General features: G+C 42.3%; 1 protein-coding gene across 4 annotated transcripts in view; it reads left to right on the top strand.

Annotated features, from left to right (window-relative positions):
- Window positions 1-17827, top strand: part of EIF4B (eukaryotic translation initiation factor 4B) — a 36465-nt gene that overhangs the window by 10618 nt on the left and 8020 nt on the right. For all 4 annotated transcript variants that reach the window (XM_017861467.1, XM_017861465.1, XM_017861464.1 and 1 more), the window contains exons 2-9: window positions 910-1047; window positions 3245-3453; window positions 4399-4515; window positions 6314-6368; window positions 7000-7134; window positions 12552-12689; window positions 12790-12963; window positions 17256-17484. In XM_017861467.1, the coding sequence (XP_017716956.1) occupies window positions 910-1047; window positions 3245-3453; window positions 4399-4515; window positions 6314-6368; window positions 7000-7134; window positions 12552-12689; window positions 12790-12963; window positions 17256-17484 (1195 nt within the window). The remainder of the gene's footprint in view (window positions 1-909; window positions 1048-3244; window positions 3454-4398; window positions 4516-6313; window positions 6369-6999; window positions 7135-12551; window positions 12690-12789; window positions 12964-17255; window positions 17485-17827) is intronic.

Below are 17827 nucleotides of genomic sequence, written 5' to 3'. Positions count from 1 at the left end.
TTTTTGTTTTTGTTTTTGTTTTTGTTTTTGTTTTGTTTTTTTTGGAGACGGAGTCTTGCTCTGTAACCCAGGCTGGAGTACAGTGGCCGGATCTCAGCTCACTGCAAGCTCCGCCTCCCGCGTTTACGCCATTCTCCTGCCTCAGCCTCCGGAGTAGCTGGGACTACAGGCGCCCGCCACCTCGCCTGGCTAGTTTTTTTTTGTATTTTTTTAGTAGAGACGGGGTTTCACCGTGTTAGCCAGGATGGTCTCGATCTCCTGACCTCGTGATCCGCCCATCTCGGCCTCCCAAAGTGCTGGGATTACAGGCTTGAGCCACCGCGCCCGGCCGTTTTTTGTATTTTTTAGTAGAGATGGGGTTTCACCGTGTTAGCCAGGATGGTCTCGATCTCCTGACCTTATGATCCGCCCGTCTCGGCCTCCCAAAGTGCTGGGATTACAGGCTTGAGCCACCGCGCCCGGCCAGCGAGATACGAAGTTTTATTCATCTTTTTTATCCAAGGAGCAGTGAAAGTAGTAACTGAATAGAAGTACTTACAAAATTAAAGATCTCAAATGATAAGTGAATATAGTAGAAAATAAAAGGTTGCCCCCACACTCCAAACATACTCTCCAGGGGGTATCTCAAACACCCAGACCCTTTTCCATACGTAAACATGTGTTTACACATAATAGATATTCTGCAACTTTTAAATTTCTTAGTGTTTTGTTCTTCTTTTTGTGCCATTGTATTGTGCTTTCTCCTTATTTATGTCTGTATAGTACCCCTTCATGGAAATGCCATAATTTAACCATCTGAGGAGTATCCATGTTACTTTCTTTGAAAATAATGTTTTACAATATTGCATTGTACAGCTCTGTAAATATCTGAGTGTTGATGAATAATCTTTCTCTTGCCTTTTAAAACAGCAAAAAAGAAGAATAAGAAGGGGAAGACTATCTCCCTAACAGACTTTCTGGCTGAGGATGGGGGTACTGGTGGAGGAAGCACCTATGTTTCCAAACCAGTCAGCTGGGCTGATGAAACGGATGACCTGGAAGGAGATGGTAATTTTTCTTTTGTCATCATGTTTGGAATGTTTTATTATTTTCTAGAGAAAACCTATTACGTAATAATTCACATCATTTGTAATCTGAAAAGAACTTACTCATTTTTTAGCACCTGAAATCTTACATATTTTATAGAATCTAAGGTTTATTCTGAGGTTTGGGCTATCAGACTTTGCAGTGAAGACTGAAGTGGTCATTTAAGAGAGCTTTGCTAGTTCTTGTTCTTGCATTAACAGACTTCTTAAGTTACTATTCTTTTGGGCCTCATTTTCTTCATTTTAAAAGTAAGCAGTTCTATGGGGTCCTCATAAAGTGATGTTTCAGGCTGCTCGCGATGGCTCACACCTGTAATCCCAGCACTTTGCGAGGCCGAGGTGGACAGATCACGTGAGATCAGAAGTTCAAGACCAACCTGGCCAACATGGTGAAAACCTGTCTCTACTAAAAATACAAAAATTAGCTGGACGTGGTGGCATGTGCCTGTAATTTCAGCTACTCGGGAGGCTGGGGCAGGAGAATTGCTTGAACCCGGAAGGCGGAGGTTGCAATGAGACGAGATCATGCCACTGTACTTCAGCGTGGGTGACAAAGCGAGACTCCATCTCAAAAAAATTAAAAACAAAAAGTGATGTTTCAGTGTAATCTGTTAGCTATGTTTACTCAGAGCCAAGGAATAATTAGTTCTAGGAGTTAGTAGTATAAAATCAGTGTCCTTGGGTAAACGAAAATGGTCTGAGGAAAAGGAATGAGAACACTAATTATGGTGGGAAAATAAAGAAGAGTCATTGAGTGTCATTTGGACAAGTTCTGTACCTTCAGGGAGTCACCAGAAATAATCAGGAGCTATTTTTTATAATTACCAGGTATGACATAAATCTCATTACCATTGTTTTTTTCCTGAAAATCTTTTATTGCATGCTGAAAGAATAATTTTCTTGTGACCTGTTCTCGTAATTCCTAAAACGAGAATTTTTTTTTTTTTTTTTTTTTTCGATACAGAGTCTCACTCTTATCGCCCAGGCTGGAGTATAGTGGCGTGCTCTCGGCTCAACACAACCTCTGCTCCTGGGGTTCAAGTGATTCTCCTACCTCAGCCACCGGGGTAGCTGGGATTACAGGTGCCTGCCACCGCGCCAGCTAATTTTTGTATTTTTAGTAGAGTTGGGGTTTTACCATTTTGGCCAGGCTGGTCTCGAACTCCTGACCTCATGATCCACCTGCCTCAGCCTCTCAGAGTGCTGGGATTACAGGCATGAGCCACTGCACCCAGCCAAAATAGGAAATGTTATATAGGTCGTACTTCCCATAAGTGTTGGTGTCTGAAGTACAAATTCGTGGACAGTGCTGTACGGAAAGGTTGTTGTTGTTGTATTTTTTGTTTGTTTTCAGATGGAGTCTCTGTCACCCACGCTGTAGTGCAGTGGCGCAGTCTCTTGGCTCACCGCAGCCTCCACCTCCCGGTTCAAGAGATTCTTTTGTCTCAGCCTCCCAAGTAGCTGGGATTACTGGCACGCACCACCACGCCTGGCTAATTTTTGTATTTTTAGTAGAGACAGGGTTTCACCATATTGGTCAGGCTGATCTCGAACTCCTGACGTCAAATCCACCCACCTTGGCCTCCCAAAGTGCTGGGATTACAGGCATGAGCCACCGAGCTGGACCTGTTGTTGTTTTTGAGGGCGGATAGACCATGCAGAAAAATACTCACTTCAGCCTCGCCACTAGGAATACGAGAGTTGTCAGTAGTCGTTAAATACACCTGGAGTAAGAGGGACCCAGGTTTGAATCCTAGCTTTACCATCTGTGACCTTGGGCAAATTACTGTGTGAAATCTGAGTTTGCTTTTCTGTAGAATGGGGGACAACCTCACAGGACTGTTAAAAAGATAAGATGGGATATAATTAATATAAAGTAGCAGGCACACAGTAATATTCCGTGAACAGTTGTATTTATGGAATAATTCCATACATTTATGGAATAGTATTTCTTTGCTACATAAGGATTGAGGTGTTATAATTAATCTCAGAAGCGTCTTCTTTTTGTAAAGTGCCCTTAGTACTGAACCTCCACTTTTTTTTTTGTCTGTTTCCTTGTATAGCATGTTTAATATTTGGCAGTTAACATGGGTCCTCTTGTTCTATGACAGTAGTGAGAGACGTTTCTTCTAATTCTTGTATTCATTCCTCTATCCTAGTTTCAACAACGTGGCACAGTAATGACGACGACGTGTACAGGGCGCCTCCAATTGACCGTTCCATCCTTCCCACTGCTCCACGGGCTGCTCGGGAACCCAATATCGACCGGAGCCGTCTTCCCAAATCGCCACCCTACACTGCTTTTCTAGGGAACCTCCCCTATGATGTGACAGAAGAGTCAATTAAGGAATTCTTTAGAGGATTAAATGTAAGTGTAAAAGTTGTAATAATTAACTAGATATTGAGGATAGTGTCTAAAAAAGACTAATTGTGGAATGGGCAGTTGCTCTTAAACAACTAGAAATACAATTTAAGGCTGGGCATGGTGGCTCACACCTGTAATCCCTGCATTTTGGGAGTCAGAGGCAGGTGGATCATTTGAGGTCAGGAGTGCGAGTCCAGCCTGGCTAATGTTGTATTCTTCTACTAAGAATACAGAAATTAGCTGGGCATGGTGGCACACGTCTATAATCCCAGCTACTCGGGAGGCTGAGGTAGGAGAATTGCTTGAACCTGAGAGGGAGAGGTTGCAGTGAGCTGACATTGCGCCACTGTACTCCAGCCTGGGTGACGAAATGAGACTCTGTCTCAAAAAAAATAAAAGAAAGAAATATAATTTAGATTTTTTTTTTTTTTTTTTTGGAGATGGAGTTTTGCTTTTGTTGCCCAGGCTGGAGTGCAACGGTGCAATCTCAGCTCACTACAACCTCCGTCTTCCAGGTTCAAGCAGTTCTGCCTCAGCCTCCCAAGTAGCTGGGATAACAGGCATGTGCCACCATGCCCAGCTAATTTTTTATATTTAGTAGAGATGTGATTTCACCATGTTGGTCAGGCCGGTCTTGAACTCCTGACCTCAGATGATCCACCTGCTTCAGCCTCCCACAGTGCTGGGACTACAGGCATAAACCTCTGTACTGGCCTGAATTCATATTTCTTTTAAGGGTTAAATTCATGTAGTTCAAAATTCAGAAGGTATAATAGGGCATTTAGTAAAGTTTCTACTATCCCTCTGCATCAGTTTTCCTCCTGAGACAACCATGTTCTTGTGTATTCATAAAAATTCATGCACATACAGTAATGCTTTCGTACTCCTCTCAAAAAATGGCAAATGAAGAACGTTGGGAAACTTTGTTGTTGTTTCTTATTCCTTCAGATCAGTGCAGTGCGTTTACCCCGTGAACCCAGCAATCCAGAGAGGTTAAAAGGTTTTGGTTATGCTGAATTTGAGGACCTGGATTCCCTGCTCAGTGCCCTGAGTCTCAATGAAGAGGTAAAGAAAATAAGAGTGGGGATATGAGGGGTGTAAGTTCACAAATCTCATGTTTATTGATCAAACTGATATTTTTTAGGTTGAGTGAGTGGCTCACTTCAAAGATTCCCATATCTACAAATAAAGGCCTGCATTATTTAACAGTATATCACTTAACATTCAACATTTAGCAAGTCACACTTCAGCAAATTCAGTAGGCCCTAATAATTTAGAGAGGTACTTAGGTGGAAAATAGTGGAAGAAACCCGCCATACACCATGTCTCTAATTAAGTCTCACATTGGTTTACCCATAGTGTTGCCTCAACTCCTATGGCTTTGCTTTTTCAGAGTAATCTGACCTGATAAAGGCAAATAGAAAAATCAAGTTTGTTTAGTATTGAAAGGCATATCTCATTTTCAGGGAAGCGTTGTAATGGTATTTTTTGTTCATTTAAGAGGATTTGGAAACATTTCCTACAAAGGAATATATTATAGGAGACAGACAAATATCCAATCCTTCTGCTTATCAACACTGCCTACAAAATATTTTCCTGTCCCAGAACTTGAGAGGCTTATGTCTCAGAAGAAAAAAGACTTTTTTCCTCCTTTAACTCCAAAAACACCTTATTGTTTATTGATAAGGCAATTTCTAGTGCCATTTGTGCCATAATTCGTGCCATAAGTCCTAATTTGCCATATGACATGATTGAAATCAACACCTCTTAGAAATAGTTTTGCTGCCTCATAATTGATTACCATCATGATAATCTGTCGTCAGTGTGAAATAAGAGATAAATATTAATGTACTTAGTTAAATTTAAATGCATGTGAAGGTCTAATGTTGTTCCAGAGTTACTCTTATTGGATTATTTTTAGATTTTATTTAGTGGTCTCTAACCTTACTCAGTCTGGATAAGAAAAAGAATACCATGCAATTGTTAACTATTTGATGCTTACTAGATGAACTATTACTTAATATATTGTTGTGGTGCATATTTAAGAGTTACTTTGTTACTAAAGATTTCATTATAGTGGTGTTTAATATAGTTTTGGGTATTTTAACTAAAATCACTGTTATCCTTCTTCAACTGTAGATTCTACTATGAAATGAGGAAAAATCAGCAATAGAATTAATTGGGTTCAAAGTATGTAAATAATGATGTGGGAAAGGGAAGTCAGAGGGTATCTCTGGAAGAACTGATTTATCCAAAGGTAATACTGAGTGAGAGAACCTAAGATTGTAGACAAAGCATGCTTTATGCAATTTTGCTGGTGTATAGTACTAGTAGGGGCTCTATAAACGTGTTGGGTGTTTTTATTTTTAAGAGACAGAGTCTCGCTATATTGCCCAGGCTGGACTTGAACTCCTGGGCTTAAGTGATCCTCCTGCTTCAGCCTCCCAAATAGCTGAAACTGTAGGTACATGCCGCTGCACCTGGCTTCTATAAATTTTGATAAATAATTGCTGTGGCACCAAATATGCCTTTTATTCAGCTAGTTATGTGAGGATTATTTTTAATTTACTACACTTGACAAATTACCTTGGATTGTTAAAAAGTTAATTCTGTTCTGTGAAATTAAGCTTTGTAAAAATAGTGTGATAATTGACCTAATATTCAAACCCAGCTTAAATTTGTTGAATTTTTAAGTCTTTATAAAGGACTCTTTAGCCCACAGATTGGAGTGTTAGCTAGATTACAGTGTTCTCCTTTATCTTCCTTCCCCTAGTGCTTCTGCTATGCCCAGACGTTCAAGGTCACTCAAGGGATTTGTGCATAATGGGGCAAAAGGTTGGTTAATATGGTCCTATGCTCTCAGTCTCTAGGTAACAGGAGAATTCGAGTGGACGTTGCTGATCAAGCACAGGATAAAGGTAAGGAAACTGGTAGAGATTTCTGACTGTTAATGGTCCTAGGATGACAACAAACCATCCTTTCCCAGAAAATTTTAATAGGGGTAGTGGTGGGCCTGCCTGAATCTACAGTAACAGTTTTCAATCAGTTTTGCCCCACAGGGGATTTCTGGCAATGTTTTAAGACAATGTAGGTTGTCACAATTGGAGGGAGTGCTGCTGACATAAGTAGAATCCAGGGGTTAATTCTGTAGGGGATAGGACAATCCCCATCAACAAAGAATTATGCAGCCCAAAATGCATGTCAAGATTGAGAAGCCTGATCTAAATGAACATTAAATAGATGATAAATAATCTGCCTAACAGCACATTGGTCACAAAGGGGACCTAATTTGTATATGTTTCAGGGACTCCTGGCCTATGCAGAATTTGAGATAGCTAAGCATTAAATCAATAGGAAAAAATGGGAGGAAAAGAACCACCCGGGTTGCATTGGAGCATGTACTTACTTATGGGGCCTGAGGTAACTGGGATGACAGTGTGATGTGAAAGTGAAAAATAGGGTAAAGTGGGGTTTTTCTATGTGTGAGAAATATCGGGCAAAGTTTTTTTTGTGAGCTAACTTACGGTTTTTGTTTTAATGTATCTGTAGACAGGGATGATCGTTCTTTTGGCCGTGATAGAAATCGGGATTCTGACAAAACAGATACAGACTGGAGGGCTCGTCCTGCTACAGACAGCTTTGATGACTACCCACCTAGAAGAGGTGATGATAGCTTTGGAGACAGTAAGTGTTTTTATGAAGTTAGTTTCTTCTGTGCTTTGGGAGGCTATTTAGTAATAGGCCAAATGTGTTACAGATAATCACATTAACAGATAGAGGGGGGGAAAGCAGATTAAGAAAAATTTTGGATAATATCTGAAAGAATTGATAGATACAGAAAACAAATTTGACAAATTAATAATTTTTTTTAGAAACTTAACCAAACAAAGAAAGGGACAGACATTTCTCTTTTTTTGGAGACAATTGTTTTTAAAGAAACCCAACCTGGGCATGGTGTCTCACACCTATAATCCCAACACTTTGGGAGGTCAAGGCAGGTGGATTGCTTGAGGCCAGGAGTTTGAGAGCAGCCTGGGTGACAAAACAAAACCCTATCTACCAAAAAAAAAAAAAAAAAAAAACAGCTGACGTGGTGGTACGCACCTGCAGTCCTAGCTATTCAGCAAGCTGAGGCAAGAGGACTTCTTGAGCCCAGGAGGTCTAGACTGGGTGACAGAGCAAGACCCTGTCTCCAAAAGAAAAAAAGAAAAAAAAAACCTATCACATTCTACCAAGTGAGCTATTTGAAATCAGAAAGAGACAGAGTCTCGCTCTGTCGCCCAGGCTGGAGTGCAGTGGCGCAACCTCGGCTCACTACAACCTCCACCTCCTGGGTTCAAGCAATTCTCCTGCCTCAGCCTCCCAAGTAGCTGGAACCACAGGCATGCACCACCACACCCAGCTAATTTTTGTATTTTTAGTAGAGATGGGGGTTTCACGATGTTGACCAGGATGGTCTCGATCTCTTGACCTCATAATCCGCCTGCCTTGGCCTCCCAAAGTGCTGGCATTACAGACGTGAGCCACTGCGCCCAGCCGATCAGTTGCATTACTATATGCTTATAGCAAACAATTAAAATACATTTTTTTTTTTTTTTACCCGAAACTGAGTTTCGCTCTTGTTGCACAGGCTGGAGTGCAATGGCATGATCTCAGGTCACCACAACCTCCGCCTTCTAGATTCAAGTGATTCTTCTGCCTCAGCCTCTCGAGTAGCTGGGATTACAGGCATGTGCCGCCATGCCTGGCTAAATTTGTATTTTTAGTAAAGATGGGGTTTCTCCATGTTGGTCAGGCTGGTCTTGGACTCCTGACCTCAGGTGATCCTCCTGCCTCAGCCTCCCAAAGTGCTAGGATTACAGGCATGAGCCACCACGCCTGGCCTAAAATGTTAAGTTGTTTTTTTTTTCTTTTGAGACGGAGTTTCACTCTGTCGCCCAGACTGGAGTGCAGTGGCCGGATCTCAGCTCACTGCAAGCTCCGCCTCCCGGGTTTACGCCATTCTTCTGCCTCACCCTCCCGAGTAGCTGGGATTACAGGCATGTGCCGCCATGCCTGGCTAAATTTGTATTTTTAGTAAAGATGGGGTTTCTCCATGTTGGTCAGGCTGGTCTTGGACTCCTGACCTCAGGTGATCCTCCTGCCTCAGCCTCCCAAAGTGCTGGGATTACAGGCTTGAGCCACCGCGCCCGGCCAAATGTAAGTTTTAAAATAAAATAATTGATTCACTTTAAAATACTCAAGATATAGCAGTGAACAAGGATATAGCAGTGTAATTTTTTTCTAATAAAAATTGATTCACTTAAATGCTCAAGATACAGCAGTGAACAAAAACAAGAAAATCCTGTCTTTATTGGGCATACGTTATTATAGTGGAGGGACGAGAGTGTGTGAATAATTAAATAGTTGGGGTGCGGAAAGATAGGGGAGTGAGAAATATCATGGGGTAGGAGTAGAGATTAATTATATACATCATTAACAAAAACCTTTATCGGGAAAACTATGCAACTTTATTAAAATACACAAAAATAGACAACACTAATTATTTTAAGAAGCTATTAGCTAGCAAAAATAAATTAGTGTTTTGTCTGTAATCAAATACTTAATAGCATAACAACAGGGATAAAATTCAAAACCTGTTACATTAAGGGGAAAAAAATTGTGTATAAATTTGAAAACAGTACCATGTAGTATTAATGCATAAGTTGTAAAAAATATAAAGCTGTGCATGGTAATTTTAACCACCCTTGTGATTGTTGGTGGGGGTAGGGAAAATTCTGTTGTTACATCTGTAACATATTTCTTTTAAACAAAAAACTGAAATAAACATGGCAAAATATGACATTCACTAAACCTAAGTAATAGGTTCATAAGTTTGTTATAATGGCTTCTTTACTTTTCTGTATGTTTGAAATAGTTTAAGTAAAAACAGAACAACTTAAATTTACAAGCTCTTTGTTTTATTTTTTTGAGACAGAGTCTCGCTCTGTTGCCGGACTGGAGTGCTGTGGCAATCCTGGCTAACTGCAACTTCTGCCTGCCAGGTTCAGGGTGTTCCTTGTGCCTCAGCCTCCTGAGTAGCTGGGATTACAGATGCGCGCCACCACACCTGGCTAATTTTTGTATTTTTAAGTAGAGATGGGGTTTCACCATGTTGACCAGGCTGATCTCTAACTCCTTACATCAGATGATCTGCCCACCTTGACCTCCCAAAATGCTGGGATTACAGGTGTGAGCTAGCGCTCCCAGCCACAGGCATTTTAATTTTGGAAACTTTAAATGTTTCCAAAACATTTAAAGGTACCAAAACTTTGGTACCTTTTGAGCTTTGTACTAAATATAATTGAGGAAGCAGTAAGGGATATAATTCCTATTAGAGGAGAGTCCTTAACCTTTTAAGATGTAGAAGGAAGAATGGGTCATAGGTCTGAAAGAAGGGTAAATCAGCAAGTTTATATCTGACTTCTTACATGACTTTGACACAACAAAGCCTTGGGGAGAACTACCTGAGGTGATTACTTCAGCATTTATGCAAGAGATTCTATTGTTAACAGGAAGAAATGGCTCTTGAAAGAAAAAGCAGACAATCAGACCAAGGGTCCTGTTTTGAGTCCAGGGGCATGACTTTTCTCACCTGAAACCTTGAATTTAGAGCAAGCAGGATGGATAACGAGTGAGTGTGCTGTTGTTATCCAAAGCTGCCCCAAAGTCAACTTAGTTAACCTGAATTAAAGATTCAGAGACTCCTATCCCAAGCATTAGGCCAAAAACAGAACCCTGAGGGGTGTTGGGGGGTATTACACTAAGTATTCCTATGAAATGTCAGTAATAGCATGTGCTGCTTTTCTCCAATGTGGATCTATGCTTTCTCAATAAATGCAAGCTTATCATAATTTCAATATTATCCAATAAAATCAAGTGTAAATCGCATCTCCAGAAATTAAACCACATTTCAAAATAAACACAGGGCTGATTTTCTTGTGTCCTATTTTAGATCATTTCTATAATCATTTTACTAACATTAACATGTTCTTTAATATATAAAGTTTATAATACTGGGAAATGTTATGTCTGGTCAGTAAAAAGTATGTGGTTTCCAAAATGAAATCATTATTTATATTTAAAAGACAGTAGCCACAAGAAAAAGATCCCTGGCCTGGCATGGTGGCTCACGCCTATAATCCCAGCACTTTGGGAGGCTGAGGCGGGCGGATCATGAGGTCAGGAGATCGGGACCATCTTGGCTAACATGGTGAAACCCCGTCTCTACTAAAAAATACAAAAAACTAGCCGGGCGAGGTGGCGGGCGCCTGTCTCTACTAAAAATACACATACACAAAAATTAGCCAGGCGTGGTGCCGGGTGTCTGTAACCCCAGCTACTCGGGAGGCTGAGGCAGGAGAATCGCTTGGACCTGGGAGGCAGAGGTTGCAGTGAGCCCGCGATTGTGCTACTGCACTCCAGCCTGGGCAACAGAGGGAGACTCCATCTCAAAAAAAAGAAAAAAGAAAAACATCCCTGTTTGGCCCCCGTATGTAAATTAATCAGCCTTATAAAATATTTGTAGGTTTTTTTAGTTAGTTAATTTATATTTAGAAATTCAGATTTTTTTTTTTAACATAAAATCTGGGCTGCCAGCTTCTCTCAGAAAATTGGAAGATCCTAGCAACAGTCAACTGGAACTAAACAGCAGCTATCCTTTTTACAGACAACTTAATGCTACCCAGTTTGCTGTCTGAGTTACTACATTTCTTTATACAGATTTCTAGTATTTAGGTTCCTCTGATACTGAAATGCACATGTGTGTGTAAAATATAGTTTATAACATAAACATTGCAACAAATGTCTTTGTACGTGTATCTTTATCACACATCCAGTTACTTCCTTAGGATGAATTTCAAGAAATTAAATTGTTGGCCAAGAAGGGTATATACATTACTTCAAAGCTTTTCACGCATAGTTCTAATACAACTTTCAGTATTTTTTACTTTTTTTTTTTTTTTTTTTTTTTTTTTTTTTTTTTTTTTTTGAGACGGAGTCTCACTCTGTCACCCAGGCTGGAGTGCAGTGGCCAGATCTCAGCTCACTGCAAGCTCCGCCTCCCGGGTTCACGCCATTCTCCTGCCTCAGCCTCCCGAGTAGCTGGGACCACAGGCGCCCGCCACCTCGCCCGGCTAGATTTTGTATTTTTTTTAGTAGAGACGGGGTTTCACCGTGTTAGCCAGGATGGTCTTGATCTCCTGACCTCGTGATTCGCCCGTCTCGGCCTCCCAAAGTGCTGGGATTACAGGCTTGAGCCACCGCGCCCGGCCTTGTCTCTTAAATAAAGTAGTCTTTGTGGCTGGTTGTTATGGCTCAGGCCTGTAATCCCAACACTTTGGGAGGCCAAGGCTGAAGGACTGCTTAAGCCCAGCAGCCCAAGACCAGCCTGGGCAGCATAGAGAGACTCTGTGAGTGAGACATAGTCTCACTCTGTCGCCAGGCTGGAGTGCAGTGGTGTGATCTCAGCGCAGCCTCCGCCTCCCGTGTTCACACATTCTCCTGTCTCCGCCTCCCAAGTAGCTGGGACTACAGGTGTGCATCATCATGCCCAGCTAATTTTTGTATTTTTAGTAGAGACAGGGTTTCACCATGTTGGCCAGGATAGTCTCAATCTCTTGACCTCGTGATCTGCCCACCTTAGCCTCCCAAAGTGCTGGGATTACAGGCGTGAGCCACCACGCCTGGCTAAAAAAATTTTTTTAATTAAAAAACAGGTGGTCTTTGGGATCACACATGGAAGATTCCAACTGTATTGTTTTAGTGTCTGGTGCTTACTTTGTTTTTTTGTTTGTTTGTTTTGTTTTGTTTTTTGTTTTTGCATATAAACCTTTTCTCCTGGAAATTCATTATGGAATATTTAGGGATTTTTTTTTATTTCCAACCCACCCTTCCCAAATTATTAGCTGAGCAACATTTATTTCACCTGAGAAACTTTTTGAAGAAATCAGATAGAAAATTTAAATAAACACAAATTCTTCCAAACTGGTGTGATAGCTTACTGTGTTTCTATTAATGGTGTCAGAGAAAAGGGGATGGTGTTACTTGTCTCTTTTCTCTAGAGTATCGAGATCGTTATGATTCAGACCGGTATCGGGATGGGTATCGGGATGGGTATCGGGATGGCCCACGCCGGGATATGGATCGATATGGTGGCCGGGAACGCTATGATGACCGAGGCAGCAGAGACTATGATAGAGGTAATTGTAAAACGTTTGTGTTGAATTGTTCTTTCAGTAACTTTTTTGCTTTTTTTTTCTCTCTCTGCTGTGATGATTATAATTTGGGATATGTTTACAGGCTATGATTCCCGGATAGGCAGTGGCAGAAGAGCATTTGGCAGTGGGTATCGCAGGGATGATGACTACAGAGGAGGCGGGGACCGCTATGAAGACCGATACGACAGACGAGATGATCGGTCGTGGAGCTCCAGAGATGATTACTCTCGGGATGATTATAGGCGCGATGATAGAGGTAATAGTTTTCTTTTTACTTACTTCATGGAACAGAAACTGGGAAAACTACGGAAAATTTGTGATTGTGTTACAAACCACTGAGTTGGGCACAGATACAATGTGCGCATGGTACAGGAAGTAGCAAAGCATAGCAGAAAGAGCATTGGCTGGCCAGGCACAGTGGCTCACGCCTGTAATCCCAGCAGTTTGGGAGGCAGACGCCGGCGCATCACAAGGTCAGGAGATAGAGACCATCCTGGCTAATGGTGAAACCCCGTCTCTACTAAAATAGAAAAGTTAGCCGGGCGTGGGTGGCGGGCGCCTGTAGTCCCAGCTACTCGGGATGGCTGAAGCCAGCGGAGGGAATGGTGTGGAACCCGGTGAGGCGGAAGCTCTGCAGTGAGGTAGAGATCCGGCCACTGCACTCCAGGCCCGGGCAACAGAGCGAGGACTCCGTCCTTCAAAAAAAAAAAAAAAAATAAAAACACAGATGACAAAATTATTCAGAACCATATGGCAATTCTATTGCGGTGAAGTCTTTCCTCCTCCCTCAAAAAATGGTGAAGTCTTTACTCCTTCCTCAGTAATAATAATAATAATAATTCAATGTTTGTTTGTTTAAAAAAAAAAAAAAAAAAAACAGGCCAGGGTGGTGCTTACATTTGTGATTCCAGCACTTTGGGAGGCCAAGGCAGGAGGATCACTTGAGCCCAGGAGTTTAAGACAAGCCCTGGCAATATAGTGAGACCCCATCTCTGCAAAAAATATAAAAGTTAGCTGAGTGTGGTAGCATGTGCCTGTAGTCCCAGTGTCTTAGGAGGCTGAGGTGGGAGGGTTGCTTGAGCCTGGGATGTCAAGGCTGCAGTGAGGCAAGGTCTCATTTCAGCTTGGGCAACATAGTGAGACCCTATGTAATAAATAATAAAAAAAGGTTTTAAAAAACTACTTTTTTTTTTTTTTTTTTGAGACGGAGCCTCTCTCTTGCCGAGGCTAGAGTGCAGTGGCGCAATCTCGGCTCACTGCAACCTCTGCCTCCCAGGTTCAAGTGATTCTCATGCCTCAGCTTCCCGAGTAGCTGGGCAAGCCACCATGCCCGGCTAATTTTTGTATTTTTAGTAGAGATGGGGTTTCACCGTGTTGGCCAGGATGGTCTCGATCTCTTGACCTCGTGATCCACCTGCCTTGGCCTCCCCAAAGTGCTGGGATTACAGGTGTGCGCCACCGCGCCTGGCCAAAAAACTGCATTCTTAAAAGCTATTTCCTCAAGCAAGAAGCCTACAAAGAATAACTAACATTTATTAACTGTTTACTCTGTTCCGTCTGTGAGCCGAGTGCTTGTACATGTATTGTTTAATTCTAAGACTTCTATGTGGTATAGGTAAAATTACAAGTTAGAAAAGTGGAGGCTCAGATGTGGGCTTCATGTTCTCCTTGACTTCTGACCTTTTCCTCTCTCACACTGTCCCTTACCTCCCCACCAAAAGCTGCATACCTGATTTTTTTTTTTCTCTTACCCCCAATTCCCTCTAAGATCTGCCCTCTTATCTCTAGTCGTTGCTGCTACCTTTGTTGGAGCCTCATTGCTGCACCCACATAACTGGCCATTGCCTCCTAACAGAGTTCCCTTCCTTGCTCCATTCTTCACATTGGCCCCAGTTGTCGGTTGTCTTTCTGGCATAAGATCTAATTACCTTATTCTCCTCTGTTTAGACCTTTCTAGTTTCCCTGGGACCTGGAAGATAGCCCTTTCTCTATACCTCTGACATACACGGGCCTTCACTGTTTGCCCACCATTTACTTTTTTTTTTCCTTCTTGAGACAGGATCTCACTCTGTTGCCTAGGCTAGAAGTGCAGTAACATAATCATGGCTAACTGTAGCCTCAGCCTTCTGAGCTCAAGTGATCCTCCTACCTCATCCTCCCCAGTAGCTGGGACTATAGGTGTATGCCATATGCCTGGCTAATTTTGATGTTTTTTATAGAGATGGGGTTTCTCCATGTTGCCCAGGCTGGTTTTAAACTTCCAAGTTCAAGTGATCCACTTGCCCTCGGCCTCCCAAAGTGCTGGGGTTACAGGCGTGAGCCACTGTGCCCGGCTGTATTCTTTTATTAATATCTTAAATATCTGAAGTGAGCTACTTTTTCTGAGCCCCCGTTTTATCTTATAAAAGTGACAGGGCTATAATACAGATTTAAAATATGCCTAGGAACATATATAAACTGTCGACTTGAAGCCCTCGTAGAAAATTTAGATCTTGTTAAACAGTACCCTCTATCTACAGGTACTGTGTGCATACGTAGTAAAAGTATAAAGTCAAGTGTGGGCATAAAGTCACCATTTGTGGTTATTTAGAGGACACAGTGCAGCTGGTCATGTCATCAGGAGGTTTTACCTCTTTGTTAAGGTTACATTACTTAAGTCAGGTGATTGTATACATAGGCTTTCTTTATATTCTCTGTATCTTTTGTATATCCAAAATATTTAGGACAATGATTTTTAGAAATTTAACTTCCTTGAAACACTTAGGTTTCTCTTGAAAGTATTCTGACAACTTGAATCAAGGAAGAAATCAGGCTGCCTTAAGAGTTTATTTGTTCAGTGTTACATGCTTTGCCCCATGAACCACCTGCCAAATTTATATTATACACAGAGACAAGGGTATAAGATTTAGAGTCTTCCTGGCTGGGCGTGGTGGCTCACACCTGTAACAGCACTTTGGGAAGCCGAGGCAAGCAGATCACTTGAGGTCAGGAGTTCAAGACCAGCCTGGCTAACTTGGTGAAACCCCATCTCTACTAAACGTACAAAATTTAGCTGGGCATGGTGCCACGTGCCTGTACTCCCAGCTACTCTGGTGGCTGACGCAGGGAAATCAGGGAGGCAGAGGTTGCAGTGAGTTGAGATCACACCTCAGCGCTCCAGCCTGGGTGACAGAGCAAGACTATGTCAAAAAAAAAATAAAAAAAGAACTAGAGTCTTCCGTATCATTGTATTAGTTCTTAACACACAGATTTCGAAGCAAGATACTTTCATCCAGTAGTTTAATGATGGTCAAAAATTTTTTCACATATAAAAGAAATCTTAATAGATTATTAATTTATCACTTTAATGTTTACCATTTTTAGTCTTTCCTATGGTCTTGAACTACATCATGGATGTGGTACAAGAGTAATTGAAGTTGATTGGTTTTTGTTTGTTTGTTTGTTTTGTATTTTGAGATGGAGTTTGGCTTTTGTCGCCCAGTCTAGAGTGCAGTGGCACCGATCTCGGCTCACTGCAACCTCCACCTCCTGGGTTCAGGTGATTCTCTTGCCTCAGCTTCCCGAGTAGCTGGGATTACAGGCATGTGCCACCACTCCCAGCTAATTTTCTATTCTTAGTAGAGACTGGGTTTCTCCATATTGGTCAGGCTGGTTTTGAACTCCCAACCTCAGGTGATCTGCCCGCCTCGGCCTCCCAAAGTGCTGGGTTTACAGGCGTGAGCCATCGCGCCCGGCCAGAACTTGGTTATTTATGTCACCTATTTATTTATTTATTTATTTATTTATTTTAGGAGGAGTTTTGCTTTTGTTGCCCAGCCTGGAGGGCTGGAGTGCAGTGGTGCGATCTCAGTTCACTGCAACCTCTGCCTCCCAGGTTCAAGTGATTCTCCTGCCTCAGCCTCCTGAGTAGCTGGGATTACAGGCACGCGCCACCATGCCAGGCTAATTTTTTATTTTTAGTAGAGATGAGGTTTCTCCATGTTGGTCAGGTTGGTCTCGAACTCCCGACCCCAGGTGATCTGCCCGCCTCGGCCTCCCAAAGTGTTGGGATTACAGGTGTGAGCCACCACACCTGGCCTAAGCTACCTTTTTTTTTTTTTTGAGACAGAGTCTCTCTCTATTGCCCAGGCTGGAATGCAGTGGCGCAACCTCAGCTCACTGCAAACTCTGCCTCTCGGGTTCACGCCATTCTCCTGCCTCAGCCTCCTGAGTAGCTGGGACTACAGGTGCCCGCCACCGCGCCCGGCTAATTTTTTGTATTTTAGTAGAGACGGGGTTTCACCTTGTTAGCCAGGATGGTCTTGATCTCCTGACCTCGTGATCCACCCGCCTTGGCCTCCCAAAGTGCTAGGATTACAGCGTGAGCCACCGCGCCCGGCCTAAGCTACCTATTTTCTAATGATGTCCTATTTGCTTTCTGCGGATTGGTTAGGCCACTAACTTGAATCTCATATAGCATTTCATAGGAGTTATATCTGGGAATCTGGCTTTCAGCCATCAGCTCCTGACAATTTGGAAAACTATTACTTAAAGTTTCCTTTAACTTAGGTCCCCCTCAAAGACCCAAACTGAATCTAAAGCCTCGGAGTACTCCTAAGGAAGATGATTCCTCTGCTAGTACCTCCCAGTCCAGTCGAGCTGCTTCTATCTTTGGAGGGGCAAAGCCCGTTGACACAGCTGCTAGAGAAAGAGAAGTAGAAGAACGGCTACAGAAGGAACAAGAGAAGTTGCAGCGTCAGCTGGATGAGCCAAAACTAGAACGACGGCCTCGGGAGAGGTAGGTTGTCTCCTTGATAGATATCCCATCTGGGAATCCAGTGGTTATTAATGGGGGCATTACATTCCCAGGGGCATTTGGGAAATTTGTGTTGTTATCATATCACTGGTTGTCACTGATGAGCATTTAGTGGGCTGCGGCTGGGGGTGTTAGTATGCAGTGTTAGGGACAGTTTTACACAATGAAGAGTTGTTTCCTGTCCATCACAAAAGTGTTTACTGTTAAAAGCTGGTATTGCATCTAAAAGGCTAGAGACCTCCTATAATAAGTAATTGCCCTGAAAAACTAGGCTTGGTAGTGAGTGGCTTGTAACTGTGTTAATAGTAAAGAAGGGCAGTATTGC

The sequence above is a fragment of the Rhinopithecus bieti genome, unplaced genomic scaffold (assembly GCF_001698545.2).
Source record: "Rhinopithecus bieti isolate Rb0 unplaced genomic scaffold, ASM169854v2 scaffold_56806, whole genome shotgun sequence".
Taxonomy (NCBI): domain Eukaryota; kingdom Metazoa; phylum Chordata; class Mammalia; order Primates; family Cercopithecidae; genus Rhinopithecus; species Rhinopithecus bieti.
This window is presented reverse-complemented; position numbering and strand designations above follow the sequence as displayed.